Source organism: Dermacentor albipictus, chromosome 1 (assembly GCF_038994185.2).
Source record: "Dermacentor albipictus isolate Rhodes 1998 colony chromosome 1, USDA_Dalb.pri_finalv2, whole genome shotgun sequence".
NCBI lineage: Eukaryota > Metazoa > Arthropoda > Arachnida > Ixodida > Ixodidae > Dermacentor > Dermacentor albipictus.
In genome coordinates, this window is record NC_091821.1 from 269,764,642 (window position 1) to 269,785,031 (window position 20,390).

General features: G+C 45.1%; 1 protein-coding gene across 2 annotated transcripts in view; it reads left to right on the plus strand.

Annotated features, from left to right (window-relative positions):
- Positions 1-15,691: 15,691 nt before the first annotated feature.
- Positions 15,692-20,390, plus strand: part of LOC135916185 (uncharacterized) — a 30,994-nt gene continuing 26,295 nt past the window's right edge. Inside the window, exons 1-2 of one of the 2 annotated variants that reach the window (XM_065449468.1) lie at positions 15,692-15,845; positions 16,365-16,456. In XM_065449468.1, the coding sequence (XP_065305540.1) occupies positions 15,795-15,845; positions 16,365-16,456 (143 nt within the window). In that variant the 5' untranslated portion in view covers positions 15,692-15,794. Of the gene's footprint in view, positions 15,846-16,156; positions 16,180-16,243; positions 16,457-20,390 lie in introns of those variants that run through there. The other variant, XM_065449459.1, reaches the window with a different exon arrangement.

Here is a 20,390-nt window from a genome sequence, read left to right on the forward strand (position 1 = left end):
GCATAACCAGGTCTGGCTCTTATGTCCATTCACCGGTGTTACGTCTCAACCCCACAAAGGCGTTAATTGGACGTTTGCCACGTGTCAAACCACCATCCCTCCTATCCAGACGTCAAACGCAGCGTGGACACTGACGGTTGAAGGGCGCTCACCCCACAATTACCTATAAACCTGAGCAAATAATGAAAGGGAGGGAACCAGGACAACGTATTGAGAGGCGCTGTTAATTAGACTTTTACGACGAGTCTAATCACCACCCATCCCTCAGCACTTATCCAACCGTCAAGACAGCGTGTAAGCCGGCTGTTGCAGGGTTCCACGAAAGGCCCTCAGCCCGCCGCTCACCTAGCGAGGTGGGCCACGACGAACGAACCAGGTGTCGCTGGATGATTTCTTTCTTCTACAAATTCCAAATCAGTTTCTTCGAGGCGGAGTTAATGCGGGTTATTGCGAGCGTGGGCGTGGTATCGCAACGGAGTCGACGATGGTGATTTGCTGCTGGACAGTCTTTAGATTCTCTAATCGACTCGCCTAGGGAAGACGACGGTATTAAAAGCAGAGACTTTTCGAAAGTGAGGACAGAGGGTCCTGATGTGAACTGAGACGTTTAATTAGCTCCTGCATGGAGTGGGCTTCCGCACTGGAGCTGTGTAACTAAGCTAATAAACCATTTTCCCTTCATTTTCTACAACCTGAGGCAGTATAGTCAATGGGCTTGGTTGATTCCCTGCCCTGAACGCCACCCTAGCCGCGACACCGGGTGCAAGTCAGCGTCGACGAGTGATTTCGGTTTTTATGAAGAAGCCATTCAGTATCAGAATCGCGGTGTCAAGCAAATATTGAACCCCGCCGCAAAACCACATCTTGTCTAAGAAAAACAATCTGTTTCAAAGGCAGATTCGTTATGACTCTGAAGCATAACTGCGAGTCGGCCTAGTTGGTACAGATTCATCTTAAAACTTTTTGTGCGCAAACAAACAGGGACGAAGAATAGGGGCAACACTCGCTCGTCCTTGTGTTGCCCCTATTCTTCGTCCCTGTTTGTTCGCGCACAAAAAGTTTTAAGATGAATCGTTATGACTGCCATAAAAACAGGTATATAGGCAGGAGACGGCCTTGCGCAATAGAATCATCACGCCGTCTTCTCATTGAATAATTTTATGCCTCCTAAATATACCAGTGCATACGTTATCACATCGCTGAAAAAGAAAAGAAAAGAAAAAGAATCGAGCACAGCTTAGCATTTCTTATGAATTGTGAATGCGAAAGCATTTATGTCCAATTGAAGGTCGTTGGACGGTCCTTCGAATTAGGAACTCCTCGTGGCCAAGCGAGAGCGTTGAGACGCTTGGCCAACGCCTCCTAGATAGCACAAGTTCGGTGCACTTCCATCCGTGAAGTCATGCTACCTTGCCCGACTGCCATAGAATCTAATTGGTGTCTCGCATGCTGTTGACAAGCGAATAACGGAGGCATAAGTGCGATGCCCACATAGGTTGTCGGCTGACAAACCGAGTACGCGTTAGCACTTTACAGGGCGCCAGATCCCCCCATCCCCACACACGCTAGACACAAATAAAATCTGACAATACGCTTTCGTTGAAAACAAGTTGCCAGAGCGAAGTTCTGAAGCAGTAAAGAAATTAGAACTGTATATACGAGAATGCAACTGCTAGACAACCAGCAAAGGTACTGAAGCCAGCACGCTCAATATGGGCCACTTTGGCCCGTCAGATTTTGTGAATAAAGCAAATGAGGAAGCATATTATCGGACCCATGTTTTTCACGATATATAAGCGGACTTACATCAAATCTCCTTTTCCAAAATTTGAAACGGAGTTTATTTTATATTTTGAAAATGAGACTTTTTGAAAAAAGTTGTTTATTCAATCATGTTTTTCTTCTCTTGTGTTCATGTAGCAAGATAATGTTTTGCAGAAATGTCACAAAGGGAACGTTCTATGTTTGGCACTTTTCTCAAGTTTCTGTCTAAAATAGAAAACGCGCCAAGACGCAAGGTCAACCACATGTTGTGGTTGACCTTGCCAAAATCTGCCTGGTGCACCTGTATATGCGGCGCCAGCCAGGCTAAACCGTAAGCGAGGGAACGCTTCCATAATCAGCAGGTGCGCCATTATGGAGGTGCTACTTCACTGCCTACCCGCCGTGGTTGCTCAGTGGCTATGATGTTGGGCTGCTGAGCACGAGGTCGCGGGATCGAATGCCGGCCACGGCGGCCGCATTTCGATGGGGGCGAAATGCGAAAACACCCGTGTACTTAGATTTAGGTGCACGTTAAAGAAACCCAGGTGGTCGAAATTTCCGGAGTCCTCCACTACGGCGTGCCTCATAATGAGAAAGTGGTTTTGCCACGTAAAACCCCATAATTATTATATACTTCACTGCCTGCTCCCGGTTTCCCGTGTGCAATGGTTACTGGAACCTTCTTAGGCACCGCCGCGTACGACTCACGCTGTGCCTTTCCAAAAATTTATCTGAGTCATTTCCTGAGCCGTTTATTTCGTTTCCTGTTATCACATGTTTTCCGCATCGCTCTCATATAACGTCTTCCTGTCTTACCTCGACCTTCACCTCTGCGTTTCAATGCCAGGGGTGAATCTCCGCATGGCTGCCATTGGCTGTTTTCGAGCAGACCCTCTTTAGACGCTAGCGCCAAGGTCCCCTTCAGTTACGGCCCAACAGGAGGGCGATGCTCTAGCAAAATGGCGGCGCACACGATTGTTTACGATGTCATGGTAACAGGAACAGCAGCCACGGGATGCCTCCTCGCCCAACGTTACTAGTAACGTTGTCCTCGCCCTAGCGATTTTTTTTTCCTTTTTTTTATTATGCCGACCCGCTCCGCTCCTTTTCCCCCATGCCGCGCGCGCCGCTTACTTTTGTTTTTGCCTGTACGCGGCGCGTTCTTTTTTTTTTTCTTATCGCGCGCGCTACGGCATCCACGAGGCAGCTCACTAGCAATGCCAATGCACGCGCTACGCCGCGCATTGGCGTTGCTTGCGAGCTGGCGCGTGGTGCGCCGTGGGCTATGCGTTGGCACGCACGCAGTCTTGCCCATACTTACATTAAACCAGCATGTGCCGGGACATAAATTAAACTTCCAAAACAACAGATTTTTGGTCTCGCTTTATTGACTTCGTTTCTGAAAACAAAGATTTTTCTTATAACGTGGTGTGATACACGTTCAAAAAATGATCAAAAGTGAAAGGTGCATGACATATACATGAGTACAAAACAGAAAAGTTCACAGACAGTGAAATAAGAAAAAAAAATGCTAGAAAACACGAAGGCCGTTTCATGTACACACACATATAAAAAAGCAAGATTTTTATATAACGCCCTCAAGACCAAAATGTAGACGAGCTTCTGATATATGCACTAAGATATTGCACAATCTGGACGACGTGTATGCCATAGTCATGACAACTAAAGAAAGGGAAAACTCACTGGTAATGGCACGAACAATTACACGCAAAATACATTGAAATAGAATAAAATGCTAAGATTGTTTGATTGACAGGCCATAACCCCCCCCCCCAAAAAAAAAAGAACAAGAGCTTACTTATACAGAGAAAAGGTAGCAATCTTAAGCCGAGGTTTCAGACTAAAAACTGACTACTCAATTGATGAAGACTTCTCTAAAAGAATAAGAGACATATGGAAGAAACTTTGGGGTAGTGCAAAATCAGACCGTAAAAAAAGGAAAAAGTATCACTTTCTTTTGACAAGCTTTGCATTAACAAAAGCGCATATATTTGGGACGAAGAGAAGAAAGACAAAGTACCGATGCAAAAAAGAAAAAACGACACAGAAACAAACCGCCGAATAACCGGCCGAGCCGCACAATCAAAAGGTTAACATTGATAAATGTAAACGTCCACAGTGTCCTAAATAAAACAGAAGCCTTGGAAAGCCTTCTAGTCGACTACGAGCCCGATATTGTGGCCATCACGGAAACATGGCTATCACCCGTTATATTCGACCACGAGAGTGCTCCGCCAAACTACACAATCATCCGAAAAGACCGACCTTCACGGGGTGGAGGAGTGGCTTTACTGATAAAAAACTGTCTTCGCTTTGTCCTTCCTCCCGAAGTGGACAACGCTGAAGCCGTTTTCTGCAGACTTTTGTGCGACGGGACATCAATTGTTCTGTTTATCGGAGCCCTTCCTCTGACAGCGCATGCCTTTCAGCAATTCAAGAATATATGCAGCGTCATGTCCATCAATCCAGGATTATTCTTGCGGGCAACTTTAACCTTGCTGACATTCACTGGCCCACAATGCATCACACATCAGAAGCCTCAGAAGTGCTAATAGACTTACTGCTAAATTTTAACCTACATCAACTTGTCACTCGTCCAAGTCGCGTTCAAGGCTCAACGAAAAATATCTTCGACCTCACATTTCTTAGCAACCATTTTTCTACAAGTCAAGTACAAATGGAGATTATTGAAGGGATATCTGATCACAGTATACCTATGTGCACATTCCAGCTTGATCATTGTATTACTACACTGTCTACAGTAAAAAGTTTTTTAAACTTTCATGAAGCAGATGACTCCAGCATACGAACTTATCTGCCGCATGAATTCGATTCCTTTTTGGAAAAAAGCATCTCAGGAATCTACTGATGTAAATGTATTGTGGCTACATTTTAAGAGAATGTCCTGCACTGCATAACTAATTATACTCTAATGCAAAAGAAAAAAAAACAGCACATTAAGAATCCATGGATCACACGCGAAGTCATCCATGCTAAACGGCGCGCAAATCGGCTTCGTAAGGCAAGCAAGAATAACCCAAAACCATCTACAACCTTGAAGTTAAAATTTGCTGTTATGCATTTCAAGCAGAAACTAAAAGATTCGAAGCACTACTACTACAGTGTCACTCTTGCTAGCTTCCTAAAAATAATCCGCAAAGATTCTGGAAACATCTGCGCAGTACCGAGCAGACAATAACCAAACTAACTGAAGAAGAAAAAAGTGCAACGGCAAATAAATGTAATGATTTCTTCAAGTCAGTCTTCACGGAAGACAATGGTACACTTCCCCCTCTTCCACCATCCTGTCCCTCAGTGCTTGATCCCTTAATAATAACGGACGCCGGAATCAACAATCTTCTCCTCAACATTGACCCTAAGAAAGCAAACGGCCCTGAAGAAATTCCAAACGAATTCCTAAAGAAATATGCTGAGTGGTGCAGTAGATATCTGGGACAGATTTTTCGTAAGTCACTAGCAACTACTAATCTACCACACGACTGGAAAAAGGCTAAATACCGATGCACAAGAAAGGAGACAAAAATAATGTTGCCAATTTCAGACCCATATCTCTCACCAGCACTTCATGCAAAATACTAGAACACATCATTCTAAAACACACGACAGTGTTTATAGAACGCGAAAACATCCTATCGCCTATCCAGCACGGTTTTCGATCTGGCATATCAACCATCACTCAACTAACACAGGTAGTTCATGACCTTGCTCTTAGTATTAATAATCGTTCTCACATTGACATGATTTACTTGACTTATCTAAAGCTTTTGATCGCGTAAGCTAATTGCAAAAGTGGAGCAAGCCATCGGGAAGGGAGAAGTTTCTGCTTGGATGACAGCTTTTCTAACACACCGCTCACAATTTGTTATGTTTGACCATATGCCATCTGATGTCGTTCCTGTTACATCTGAAGTACCACAAGGCTCGGTACTCGGGCCGCTGTTATTTCTTATCTTTATTAACGATATAACCAATAATATAGCGTGCAAAATCAAACTCTTCGCGGATGATTGCGTGATATATAAAGAAATTAACAGCCATAACGACCATCTCGATCTTTCTGATTCCCTTAACACGCTAGCCGAGTGGTGCTCCCAGTGGCAAATGTCTATTAACGTCAATAAATCAGCAGCAATGACAGTAACAAGAAAAAAGCAACCCTCTCGTTTCACCTACATCGTTAATGGCAAGCCTCTTTCGATGGTTGAGCAACAAAAGAATAACGATGACATCAAACCTCAATTGGGAAGCACACATAACTAATATTACAACTACTGCACAGCGAAAGCTATTTTATCTAAAAAGACGCCTAAAGATCGCTCCGACGAACATTAAACTTCTGGCCTACAAAACATTTGTGAGACTTATTTTAGAATACGCTAACACAATTTGGTTTCCTTACACAGCAACTAACATAGCTAAACTTGAAGCCGTACAAAGAAAAGCCGCAAGGTTCATTCATAGCAGACATCGTTCTACTGACTTACTTTCACGTCTCTTAGCTTCCTCAGGCCTCAACACATTATCGACGAGAGCAAAACAAGGTGGACTAATTTTCAAATTCTGCACCGTCAGTATAAAATTCATATCACCCAGTACATTACATATTCGCAATCTAGAATGACACGGCATCAACACGAGCATACGCTAACCGAGTATTCCTTTTCTAATGACGCATTCAGGTACACATTCTTTCCTCGGGTAATCAGAGAATGGAATGAACTTAACTCGTCATTAACAGCGACAAACTCTTTATCCCTGTTCATTTCACAGCTGGAGCTCATCACAAGAGATTATTAACGACTTCTAATGTTTGTTCCCTATTCTCTTTATGTACAACTGACAGTACTTAGAAAAAAGAATTGTATACGCTTTTGTCCCCAAATATTTCACGTTTTTGCTTTGTCTATGATGTGCCCCGGTTGTTGTTCATTTTTCTGCGTTGTTTAGTGTTCTATTGTATACCTTATCTTTTGTATGTTGTTGAATATCGTTGCTTTTTAGTTCTTTGTGTAGTTCGCACGTGTATTTATGTTCGGAAAAGAAAGTGTTGATGCCCATCTGTTAGGCTCTCGGCTGAGAGCAGCAGTATTGTAAAATAAATAAACAAACAAATAAATAAATAAATAAATAAACCTGCACGAAAGTATATGAAATGCGTGACATGTTCATTACTACTGAACAAAATGAAAAATACATGGCAGAAGAAAAATAACATTGTACTGAAAACTGAAATACACATTATCACATTATTTTGCACTTGGTCACAACTTGAGTAACAGTGGCAAGGGGGAACAGAAGGTAGTTGGCTTTTCAGCAGCACAGAAAACATTCGCAGAAAGGCCTATTCCTCAATCAAAGACCAGGTAAAATAAGCCAATAAGACGGCTTTTCTTTCACCCCGAATACAATGCTTAGCAGTAAAATTACGTCACTTAATGCACTAAGTCGTACCTACTGGGCATTCCTTTGTAGAATAAACAGGAACTGCAAAAATCTGCATTTAGGACACTTACAATGCTCATAATTTCCAGAAGAAAAAATAAGCGTATCATGCCTACACATGAAGGCTGTTCGCGGAGTTTTCCCATCGGCGATTGCTGAGATAATCCACAAACACGGAACAGTAAGCTGAAAGAATATTTAGCGCCAGCAAACAAGGACGGAAGGGATCGAGACGACACCACAATGCGCTAACTTCAACAACTTGATTTTCAGGAAATACACCTGTATAACCCATGCACAGTGGCACCACCTCATCCAAATTTTAACCATCCCGAAAAAAAAAAGCCGTCTCCATATCTAACAAGTCGACCGAAGGGGCACTAACACACGTATCACTATTCCGCCAGATAGCCTGAGCCTCAATAATCTCTCGCACGTTTTTATCTTTGTGCTTCGCAAGAACCCGGCAGGATCCATACATCGGCGCACAGCCGCATTCCTGACAGTGAGTTGACAGATGACCGTATTGCTTATTTTTCACGTTTAGGCTATGTTTCCGTAATCGATCATTAAGACATCTCCCTGTCTATCCGATGTATTTTTTCCCACAGGACAGCGGAAGCTCATATACAACAGCTTCTATACGCAACCCACTGGTGCTTTTCGATTATTCGTAGAGCATCCGGCAGCTGGCTTACGGTACGGGTCCGTTAATCGACATATTTTTGCCAGGTTTTCTGGTGCTGAAAAGATCACTTTTGTGTCCACCCGGCTAGCCATTTCTTTTTTTAAAGTAACACTGCAAGAAAGTCACTCGAATCACGTCGCTACAGAATAATTATGTGCCCAGGCGGATATATTTTGAAACAAGAACCAACGCAATCACTTCACTAATTAAACTAATAGCATTAACTAACTTCTTAGTGAGGATACGGCGGCATTCGCCGAAGCATGTAAAATACGCTAGGTTGACTGTGCAGGCTCTGCTTTTTTTCTGTCCCGTGGAGGGCCCGACGCTCCTGGCAGCCCGTAAAAGCACGCCATGGAAGTGCAACCTGCACAACCATCTGACACCACAAAAGATCACGCAGTGAATTACTAGTTTGCTACCAGACCGGCTACATGGCCTTCCTCGACTGGGACGTCGCCGAACCCAGCTATAAAGGCAGTGGCTGACTCTTACCACCTCAGAGGGCGTGGCGGCATTCGCGGAAGCATGTCAACTAACTTCGCTTGGTTGACTGTGAAGGTCAATTTTCACATTCTATATTCAAGCGTTCGTACCAGTTATTACGCACGTGTTATGCTGCCGTTCCCTCACAGATGCTTCTGTGTTTGTGCTGATTGTTGGTCTTCGATGTTTCTTATACTGTGCGGTGACATAGAGACTAACGCTGGACCTACAGATCAAGAAATGCTAAAAACTATCTTATCCGAACTGAAAGATATAAAGGCAGCTGACAAAAGGCGCGATGAGATGCTTTCTAAAATGAACGCTAAACATTCGAAGCTCGAGAATATCGAAAGCGAACAAAGTAAAGATTAAGGTTCTTGAGGAATCCGTTCAGCGCCTCGAAAAGCCATCTGTTGCGACGACGGTTACTTGATCCTCGACTGGCGTTGCTACTGGGTAGCGTGGCGTTGTCGGTACGCCGTCCGGGAGGCCATCGCGACCAGGCAGGGGAAAGATGATTTCCAGTGCGAAACTTGCACTGTTTATTCCACGGTAACGAAATAGGAAAGGAAGAAGAGAATATAAACGGATACATTGCGAGGCCACTTAAGTAAGCCCGCTGAAATCGTAGGCGGGATTTCGCTCACGCCAACGTCATATGGTATGTACTGAGTCCAATCGGCGATTCGTGGCTGCTCCCTCTCTCCTAGGCGATGTTGCACGTGCATGCCTCCGCTGGCGGTAACCTGTGGGTCCCGTTTGGCTTGAGGAAGGAGGGCCTCCTCTTTACTGGCACAGTTCGCAAGAGGCGGCCCCCTCTTTGTCCCGCACACACACAGAGGGGCCCATAATCACTGCGGGGCGCCAGCCAGACTGAGAACCACCTGAGACATCCACAGGAATTTGAGATCTACCATGCGCTCCGGATTAGTAAAAGAAACAAAATGTGCTAAAGGTGAAAGTATTGACCAGCCGTTCCACTGAAGCACCTCCAACGACTCTCTGCAGTCGAAATGCCTTCGCTTTTCAAAATAAAGTGCGACTGGCTTTTGTTAGACTTCAAATGAGGACATCAGGAAGAATCCTCACTGATAGACTACTGGTTCTGTTATGAGCTCGAGCGTTATGTTCTGCGTCTATCATTGTTAAATCTTGGATACGCAGGTTGTCAGAAGGAGCAGAGCGCGCGGGAGGGTACTCGGTACCAACACCAGAGATAGCCATCTCCATCTTTCCGTCACTGATTGTTGTACGGAACCTGTGAGCTGGGATGCTACAGAGCATGGTCCAGTTGCTTGCATCATAGTAGTCATTTGCAAAGAAGCGACAGAATTTTGAACGGCCGTTTCTATGGCTGCAGGAAAATAAGTCAGGTACAGGACTGTGTATAGCTGGAACTCCAGCATAACCAAACGTTCTTTCTTTCACAATATTTATAGCCTCTCTCCTAGAGCAACGTAGTTTGTCTGTGAATTCGAGCACCTGTATTTATTGGGGCCAAACAGAACCATTCGCGCAATCGGCGGGATGGTTTTCGTTACAGAGGAACTTGAAGAACACAATCACTGTGAGCGTAACTTTCATCGCATGTGCAACAACGTTGGCTCAATTTACGCCCGCAAACGCTGAGGCCTAATTGTCAGCAATTTCGACACTGAGGAGGACGCGGTGAAGGGTCTCTACTCTGAATTCTCTGGTGGGGCAGGAAGTTACAACAATAGTGGCGATTGCTAATTCTCTTGGTTCCCTGATATTTTTCACGGATCGATTACAGCGATCTACAGCAATCACAACAGCCCCAACCTCTCCAATGTTACCGCCGAAGTTAGATTAGAGTCGACACCCTCATAGCGTAAGCGAAATGAGCAGGGACGAAGGCACTCAGTGGTGTAGACGCCAAAAAATGTGCGCTTTAGCAAGTTCGGAACACGCGTCTTTCTGGCGACCTACACACGGTACTTCCACGAGTGTTGCCACAGCTCCTGAAGGAGGAAATATCTTTATTGAAGCCACAGCTACTGATTTATTTTTACAATGTTTTAGTCATTCAGAGCTAAAGCTTTAGAATCTACAAATTTCTCGCTTGTTCTAGAAAAAAACGACAGCGAAATTGACTTTTTCAAGATTTGCTACTTTTTATACTGTCTTCTATGAAATTACTACTTTTTTAATAGATAACTGCTAAAGCGCGCTCAACTATTACCTCGCGCGAGCAACAAGCGTAAGGCAGGCGTATCATATTGAACACTTCCGACTTCAAATACAAGATGTCGTATGAGGCCCTCCCAAAATTGGTTTAGAGGTTGAGACAATGCGTCTTTTCAGCGGTAAGGGCGTTCGGAAGTCAGTGTGAATCGTGTGACTCTTCACACCACGCACAGCGCCAAGTATGTTGGAACATTCTTGAATTAGCAATAACTACACTGGATCCGTGATGGCAGAAACTTCGTTTAATGTTCCTCTTTTGCAAGCACAAGAAATGTACTGATATCTACTTATTTGTTATGCAAAAAGCTACTACCAATATTTTATTGCCTGTAGCAACACTGGCTCCACGGTCGAATTGCGTCATATCCGTGATGGTTTAGTGCAAGGATGTAGCAGGGAGAACACAGTCCTGGATAGCCTGAAGGTTATCCTATCAGATGGAGCCTCCATTAGAAGGAAGCAACGTCGCATGGATGTTGGTCATGTTGCTCCCTAGAAAAAAATCCAAATGTAGGTCATGAGTTCGAAGAGGTGCCGTCCAAGACAAAAAGAAACCGTTCGGGGGAGATTTTGGACATCAGCCTATGCTGAAACCGTCAAACTTATTAAAGAAAATACCAAAAGCAAGTACAGAAAAGGCTAAAACCACCCGAAATTCAGCCATTTCACCAGAGCCAGAGGTGCAAAAAAAGCCATAACCGAATGCCGGAAGGCCTCCATCATCGTGGCTTCGCCTGCATCGAGCTCCTCGTGCCCACAATGCATGTGGCGCTTTACGCGTGCACACACACGCGGTACAGTTCGTTCTCGACAACGTTACTAGATTGGTTGGTTCTCGATGACTATCTGCCCCTGAGTCAAGATAACATAGCGTATTGTAAATATGAATGCCAGCGCAAATACTGCGACAGTACATGTCTACAAAGGCCTGCACCAGCGTTGGCCTTTTCGTGATAAGCACGTGAAGCAGGACAGATGCAACTGAAGGAAACACTCGTGAGCCATAACGAGACGGTGAACATGACAAAACAAGGCTTTAAGGATTATGTGTACCTTGCGCACCAGCCAACACGGGCCAAGCTGTTTTAAAGAAGGGACCATGAGATATGAAGACGGGACCAGCGCTGTCTTGTCAGTCGCCTTGGCATTCTGGTAAATTTTTCTGTTATCATTTATTAGCTCATTAAACAAAATTATTTCCCTAATTTCATTATTACTTGCATAATTGTGTAAGCCCTAATGTAAAATTGTACATCGCATTCGAAAACATAATATTCAACAATTTCCCCAGTTCGCTACTTTTTCCCCAGTTATTTTTTCCCCGTTTCAATGTAATTTGAGGAATTGACGTTTACTGTGTGATTTGGTCTCGAGATCATTTAGCACGGGAAAATAAAAATTATACCGGTAAACGCAGGCTTCTGGTGAGCACATGATTATAAGCGCCTGTGTGTGTCTGTTTTCTCTTCTACGTCCTTGTGCTTTTTGCGCTACAAAAAAAAAAAACTACTCTGCAAGGTTGCGAGGCGATTGGGAGAATTTTCGCAAGTACCAAGTGTAAACAACTTGTCATCATTTAGTATACTTTGGTGACGCCTCCAGGACACCAAACCAACACCAACAGGAGAACGAAAGTTGCAACGCTTATTGGGTTGGGGGCTCACCGAGGACCCAACCGACGGAACACCTTGGTTCCAGCTTTGATCCCCCCGCTGCCCCTTGGACGCCGCCCGCTTTTTTATGCACCGGGTCATCCGAAGTAAAGAACGCACGTCAATATCTGTGTCTTGCGATTTTCTGTCAGATCTTGTTTATGCTGTCGTGTTATTTTTAGGTTGGTGAGAGGTGCATCAGCGTGCCTTCGTTCTCGCTTATCACGAATTAGTTGCATTTTCTCAGTAACCGGCTCCGAGAATTTGTTGTCAGCTTGTTGTTACGTCATTTCTTATGTCGTTATGCATGTGTCTGGAGTTTGGAGAAATTTTGTGAAGCCCATGATATAATCACGGACTCCCGATAGGTTTTTGGAAAATTTGCTCTGCTTCATCAAACACACACACGCACACACACACACACACATTATATATATATATATATATATATATATATATATATATATATATATATATATAAACGAGAAGAAAGGGGGTTAACCAAGGGACCCGATATTTATTAGTCATATAATGAGAAGCCAACAAACACTGACACCAAGGACAACATAGGGTAATTGCATGTGCTTAATAAATGAAATAAAGTAATGATAAATTAATGGAAATTAAAGTGGATGAAAAAACAACTTGCCGCAGGTGGGAACCGAACCCACAACCTTCGCATGTCGCGTGCGATGCTCTACCAATTGAGCTACCGCGGCGGCGTTTCCCCATCCACATTCTTGGGTATTTATGTGTACTAGTAGAACCCTGGGAGTGTTAGCCAGCGCCCCCAGGGGGCGCTGGCTAACAGGGGGCGTTTACGGCGAAGCGTTCGTTGAGAGCGACGTTGCATAAGTGGGGCTGTCAAAAGTCGCAAATGGGATTCTCTGGATCGTCTTCAGAGTCGGTTCGGCCGAAGAGTTTGGCGGCGTATGACTCGACAGGCTGTAGTCGCGGGGCCGCGCGATGTCCGGCTCGCTTTTACTTCGCCTCTCCCGCTCGCTCCGAGAAGCCGCTGCGAAACCTGCCGTTACGTTTCACGCTACTTTCCTTCTTATCCTCGAAAGTTTCAGAAAACTGTTGTTGTTGTGTGACTTCATGTCACAAGTACAGTGTCTGCATGAGCTGCACAGAATTTTATAAAAAAAGTGAATTTTGTAAGGATATTTCCCGATCGAGATTCCACGAACTTATGTCTTTTTGTGATTACTAGGAACACGGTAGCGCGAAAAATATGGCAGATAAGTGATAACCATATCCCTAATAATCCCGTAATTAGTACTTATAGATAAAACACTTCAATTCGAGAATTGAGGACTCAAAGTCATGTTATTGACTCAACAAAAACTTCTTAAAACAAAATCGTTTTGGGTGCTACAACCTACAGTACTTTGGCACTGCGGGCGGCGCCAAATAGTGGACCAGTGAGGTTGATCCCTTAATCCTCTCCATTGCGGGTGCAGACCAACAGTAGTACAAGCTTTCGCTGGCACGAGCTTAACTTTGGCACTGCGGGCGGCGCCAAATAGTGGACCAGTGAGGTTGATCCCTTAATCCTCTCCATTGCGGGCGCAGACCAACAGTATAGTGCAAGCTTTCGCTGGCACGAGCTTCATCTCGGCATTTTCTTTTTTTTTTTTGTGACGCCAAGAATTGACGCGAACCGCGCTCTAATTTGTTCTCAATCTTGCGGTGGTACCGCAGCTCAGATAATCACGTTTGTCCGTATAGCAGCAAATGAAAACAAGGCTTTATTGATCAGAATGAAGAGAACTCGTAATTTTCATAGCATTGGCGCTCGCGCAGCGGGGAGGCAGGTAGCGTTTTCTAATAGCGCGGGGAGATCAGCGTCACTGACAAACAATTTAATTTTCGTTTTCGTTCAGGGCTGCCCACAGACAAAATAGTGCGTGCCATACTACCTACGTCGATTTTTGTGAAGTTGTTGCTGGGCAAGATATGAATGTCGGGCTTCAATTTTGCAAATGCAATATTGCCGCTAAAATTGATAATTAAAACTTTATTATACAGATATTTTTTGTTACTTGTGACGTGAGTCATATTTTCCACGATGCCGCATTTGTATTGGCTGCCAAGCCTTATAGTCTGGTAGAAGATGTGCACATGGGCTTACCACACGTTATCAGTGCAGCACCCTGCATGTGTTATTTGGCGCAGGAAAAACAGCGTGTATATTTGCTGCATTCGCGATCTCTGGGAAAGAAACCGAAGGAGAGGGGACCCGGAGAGGGGACCCGGGGAAGGTGCGCAGTATCCAAGGCGGCTGTACTGGGGCTGAAACCCGGAAATTGTCGATATCCTCGCCTTACTCGACTACATCAGGGCGGGGGTGACAGAAGACCTATGGGCCCCGGGTGCCATGACGACCTAGCTACGCCACTGGGGAGGTGTAGTCGTAATCAAACTTAGGAACAGGTATAGATTAAACGTAGTACAAGCCTACGGTCCAGCATCCAGTCACGATGATAGGGAAGTAGATTAGTTTTATGAAAGTGTTGTATTAGCGATGAGAAAAGTGCAAACTCAGTATACTGTAGTAATGGGCGACTTCAATGCAAAAGTCGGGAAAAAGCAGGCTGATGAACAAGCAACTGGCAACTACCGGCGGCGTCGATTCTAAGAACGCTAGAGGAGAGATGCTGGTAGAATTCGCAGAAAGCAATAAGCTTCGAATAATGAACACCATTTTCAGGAAGCGTAGCAACAGAAAGTGGACTCGGAAATGGAAACAAGGACGAAACACGGTACAAAACGATATTTTAGACCGGAAAGAAAACATAACCGAAACGGTTTTTTTTTTTTTCGGAGTGAAACCGAAACATTCTTTATCAGTTTTCAGTTCAATGGGAAAGTCGGCAATCCGAAACAATCGCCGTCAGGCAACGTCAGAATTAGCGCATATCTCAGCTAGGGTTGCGCATACGTGCGTATCTCAAGCAGGAAGTCCTCTCCCTTGGTCACTCTTGACAACGAGGTTAACTTTAATTATAATAATTAAGGATTTGATTAAATAATTAACACTAATTATCTAATTAGGCGGAATACAAACAATAATCTGAGTGTCTCCAAGCGACGGCAAAGAGCATTACCTTGGTTCTGTCCAGCTAGGGGGTATTTGCATATTTTAAATGTGTAGCTCAAGTTAAGTGAAACACCCGGTATTTGTGCTACCCGATTCTGTTAGCATATGGGTATGAGCCACGGTACACTCTCCCCCGAACGGACCACTATGAGTTGTGTTCCATCGCTTTTCTTATTTGGAGCAAAGCAGGGCGCGTCTGCCTGGTAGCAGATTTTTCGATTTCGGTCGGTCGCAAAAAGAAAATCGTAGACGAATGTAGTAGCTCCACCGCTAAAGATAATCCTTCAGTCAACATCGCCACGAATGTGCTTCGAGGCGAACGAGGAAGTTGCGCGTGAGGACAGTACCACGCGCACCGCCCACTCGCTCCTCGTGCCCGCCGTGGAAAGACATCTGCAGGAACGTCAACATGCAGGACTCCACCGAAACCCGCCGGGCGATACCGTCGACCTCTGCACCCGTAAGTTATGGGTGACACTACCCGGCGGAACAGCTACTGGATGGCGGGTTGTCGCTTTTCGGCCGAGAGCCCGTTAATCTGGGGCCATTCACGGCAACAGGCTTGTACTTTGAGGCCCACATAAATTCGAAAGTCCGTGCCCGACGGTCCCGCCACCGTGCCAGGGATGCGTCCGAAGCGAAACCCCGTGGGCCACGCGGTGGCGTCCGAGGCCCGCAGCAGCGCGGCGCCGATCGATCAGTGAGTCACTGCGCGATGGCCGGAGCTAGCGGCGTGCTCGCTGCGAGCCGCGCGGCGCGGCGGCCCCTCGGACGGCAGCCGAGCCCATGAGCAGGTAGGCCCTGCCCGGCTTTTGCCGCGTCCTTAGTTGAGCCGCCGAGCCGTGCCCTGTCCCCTAGGTACGCGGGCTGCTCCGCAGGCGAGGCCGAAACGCGGCCGTTGATGCGGGCTCCGAGCCCCATCGGCTGCCTCTCTGGCGTCCGGCTGCGCTCAGTGTCGGAACGACGTCCACGCTCGCAGGCCATGCTTCAGCCCGACTCGATGAACGCGGAGACCGCCTCGCTGCCGGGCAGCCGCCGAAACCCGCTCGATGTCTTCACCAGCATGTTCAGGTGAGCCTTTCTCCGCTCGCCGGCCCACGCCGCAGCGTCTCGGATTGTGCGCGCGCTGTCACAGTGAAGCGCGGATGTCCAGGCCGATCCTGCTCGGTCGCCCGTACACCTCCGGATCGTGCCGCATCCGATGCCGCGGTGTCGCTTTCAGCGGCGGTCGCGGCATAGCTTACTGTCGAAAGGCGTGACACCAGGTGCCTCGGGGAAGAACACGCCCACACAAAATATTGTCACTGGCCTATCAACCCAACTGTTCGGTTGTCAGTGGGCTCAGCAATCCAACTTAAAGTGAAGAAAGGGGTAAAATGTCGCTCTCGTAAACGACCTGACTTTTTTCTATCGAAGTATATAGGTTGGAACTTTCACGTCGACGTATAAGTTTAGATAAAACGAGGTCCGACCTATAAATGTGGCAATATTTTCAGTTGCCTACAATAATGAATGTTGGGTTTTAACCAGCCAGCGCAGACAAGCACTCTAATTCTCAACGCGCCTGCTGTCGTCAACGGCACTTTTGCCAGAAGAGACTAGATTAGTTGTTCAGACAATGAGCAGAACACAACCATCCCGTACCTCGATGCTTCGGTGTCGATACGATGAGTCTGCTCCTTCATTTCTAAACGCAGTCGGTTACTGGCAAAAGTTCCTTACCAATGCCAGCCGAGATTAAATGTTGTCGTGCATGCGGTAACGGCCAGAATTTTCGCTTGTTGGCACAGTTTCGCTTACCTGTGTCTTGGGGCACGCAAGACTGTCCAAGTCTTTCGAGTCCTCATCAATCGATTGGCTTCTCTGTCAAGCAGAAGCTGACTCTGTCGTGGGACGTCGCGCGTTTCATCGACCCTTATGAATGGCCGGAGTGATCAGCTGTGAATCTCATGTCGGACCTCGCGATGACTATGCCAACACGCGACTGCAGTGTGCTGCATGTGTCAGAGAATACGAAAATATACTCGAATGGCAGCGCTTTACAGAGATGAAAAGTTTGTTTTCTTTGCAGGAATAGCAATACGCGCTTGAAGGCGCATGTTGTAATTGCTAGATCGAAGTCAGCTATAGTGTTCATGTCATATCAATTTACTAGAATTCTGACCCGCAGACAGTTTGACATCTCTTCACAAACGTGCTAGGCAATTCATAGCGTTGCACTCATAAATACCAGAATCTTGAGGTACGTGGACGCGATAAAGTATGAAACAGCACTCTTACGAAGATTTCGTTCTATTCGAATTCATTCAATGCCATGTTCTTGCTGTGTCAGTTAACAGTCAATTATAAGAAATTATTCTGTATTGAAAACGATTGTTAAGAAAGGCATATTCTGCTAGTATCGCACAACACATACAACTGACTTTGACGCAACTTAATAACGATTTGGAAAGTTCCATTGATGACTGTTCATGCATCGAGTGGTGACGTTTAAATCAAAACGCTTTCAACGGACTTGACACCACAAAGTATCATTATACTCGTATACTGAAATTAACCCACGCAAGCGTTGGTTTCATCTATGATTGGCACTATGATAGGTTTTTGTACTGGACGACTTATATTGCAAATATTTTCCCAGCGGCGGCTCAGTACTGGGCAAGTTGTAAAATGCATGTACAGTTATATCAGCTTAGGTTCTTACTTTGATACTTTGTACAGATTATGTTTGTTTTTGTTTGTTCTCCACCTGAATGGTTATGACGTGTATAACACAATCTCATGACTGCCGATAATGATACAGAGCCCTTGTGAGTGAGAGCACCTATTGTTGCCTTCTTGTCTCCATAATATGTAGCGCTCCTTTTTTTTTAATTTAAAACAAAGATATATCCCGGCAAGCTTTCCCATCATTTAGATCTGTTGACATTGCCACTGCAACGAAATATAATAGAACGAATGTGTGTTTTATTAATATTTTATGCGTTTCTTCCACTACAGTGTGACCTTGTAATGACTAAGGATAACATGATCGCTATAACAATCGGTCATTGTACTTGGTGGCATCTCGCTGTGAATATTGAGACCTCTGCTTCGCGAGTTTTTATGGCAGCATGTGATTTTGATTTTATATGAACTATAGAACGAATGCTTAACATCAAATCCGCGTCAATGTCGGCAAACGAGGAAGGGCGATGTAAACAGTCATGTCTGAAAATGATGCGATGACTAGCTCGAGAAGTTCTAGAGTGGCATGCACATTTTGATAGTGCGAGCTCAAAGAAATAATAAAGAAAGCAATTACCTTGCACGACCATGATTCTTGAAACTTCTGGAAAAATGAAAGATTGTGCAGAGGACTTCCACATAACTACTCGCGAAGTTTTTGTCGTTTTCTCGTACGAAGCAACGCAAACAATTTTAACTTGTGTCTACATAGATTCGCCACATTGTTGCAATGTTTGTGTCCATGATCGTCACGCTCGAACAGAAGGCATCGTTTATCGAACTCTGCCAAGACGTTCGCTGCCGATGTTGAATGACGCAAATTTCGCGTAGAAGGTCGTCACTGGAGATGGCAATTGAGTCTGTACGAGTACGCGTCTGCAGAAGTATTCGCGAAGCTAGAGCCCAGAATCCCCAAGACGAGTAGCGGTAGGATGCATGTACCCGGCACGTGTCGAGAATAGCGATTATTTCGCGGTGCTCATCGGAGGAGTGAAAGGTACAGTTTGCTGATGCACAAGGGGAACAAGTCGGTGATGTTGGTGTTTTGTTGTACCGCTGTTCGGGAAGTTATTTTATTGCGCGTATCCGGTTTTCCCGATCACATTCCCGGGATTTATAATGAAAATTATGTGAGAAGAACCACGCATTACCCTTGTCGTAACCTTGGGTTGGTGACGCGGGTAAGTTAACATCGTACACCCCTGGGCGAGTAAGCTCATGGTCAATTGTGCTGTCGTTTTTATTTACGCGTTATTCATAGGTAACGTGGGTATTTTTGCCGCCAGATGCGTGCTGCAAGGCTTAATTAAAGTCAGCAAGGGGAAGGGGGGTAGGGCGGGACGCCGGTATTAAGGTGTATTTTTGCAGAAAACTGCATCCGCGTCTGCCAAAAGTTGCATATGCATGCTTAAAACGCGTTTATTGTTTGTCCAAAATATCATTTTTTTATTTTGCATTCTTTTGATAGCGCATGTCTTTAACTTTCAAAAGCCTATACCGCTTAGGTATACGCGACTTCTAAAACACTCATTTTAGTTGTCGCGCCTACCAAAAAGTGGGCATGCCCCATGGTCGAGACTCAATTTTGTATGAAGCTTTCATCAGATAAAAACAACTTGCGTTGGACAGAAGTTTCAGTTTTGCGACATTCTTTTTTCTGTGTAGTACATCTTACAGTCATCAGGGAGGTATAGTTCTTGTGCTCTCTCTCTCTCTTTCTTCTGAATGGCGACGCGCGCTCTTTGGAGAGTATGTCGCGTCTGTGAAAGAGTTATTTCGCGCATTTTACAGTGTTTTTGATGGGGAGAATGCAAATACTAACGCGAAAACAAACGTTATATGGCGACTGCTACAGTGCAAGCGTGCTAAAGCCCCTAGCGGTCACTCCTGGACATTTGTTTGTTTCATTGAGCACGCTATCGATGGACTTGCAGCGGGTAAAAAAAAGCGACATCAAAGTGAAAGCCTAAGCAAAGCAGCTATGAAAGGACTGCACAAAGAGAAAGGAAGTCTACAATAGTAGTGATCACGAAAAAGAGTGTAATGCTCGACTGCTTTGATAAATCAAGCATTCTAGCCTCACTTTATTTGCATTTTTCTCAGAACGTCATTTTAGGACGTTTATAAAAGAAAATGCTGGGTGTATGTAAACTGCGTGAACATATTAGTTAGTGCCATGTACCAGTTTGGAACAAGAATCAATATCCACAAGCTAATGGCAGCTTAGCAAAGAAAAAAAGCATGTCGTAGTCGCAGTTGCACTACGTAAGAACAAAAA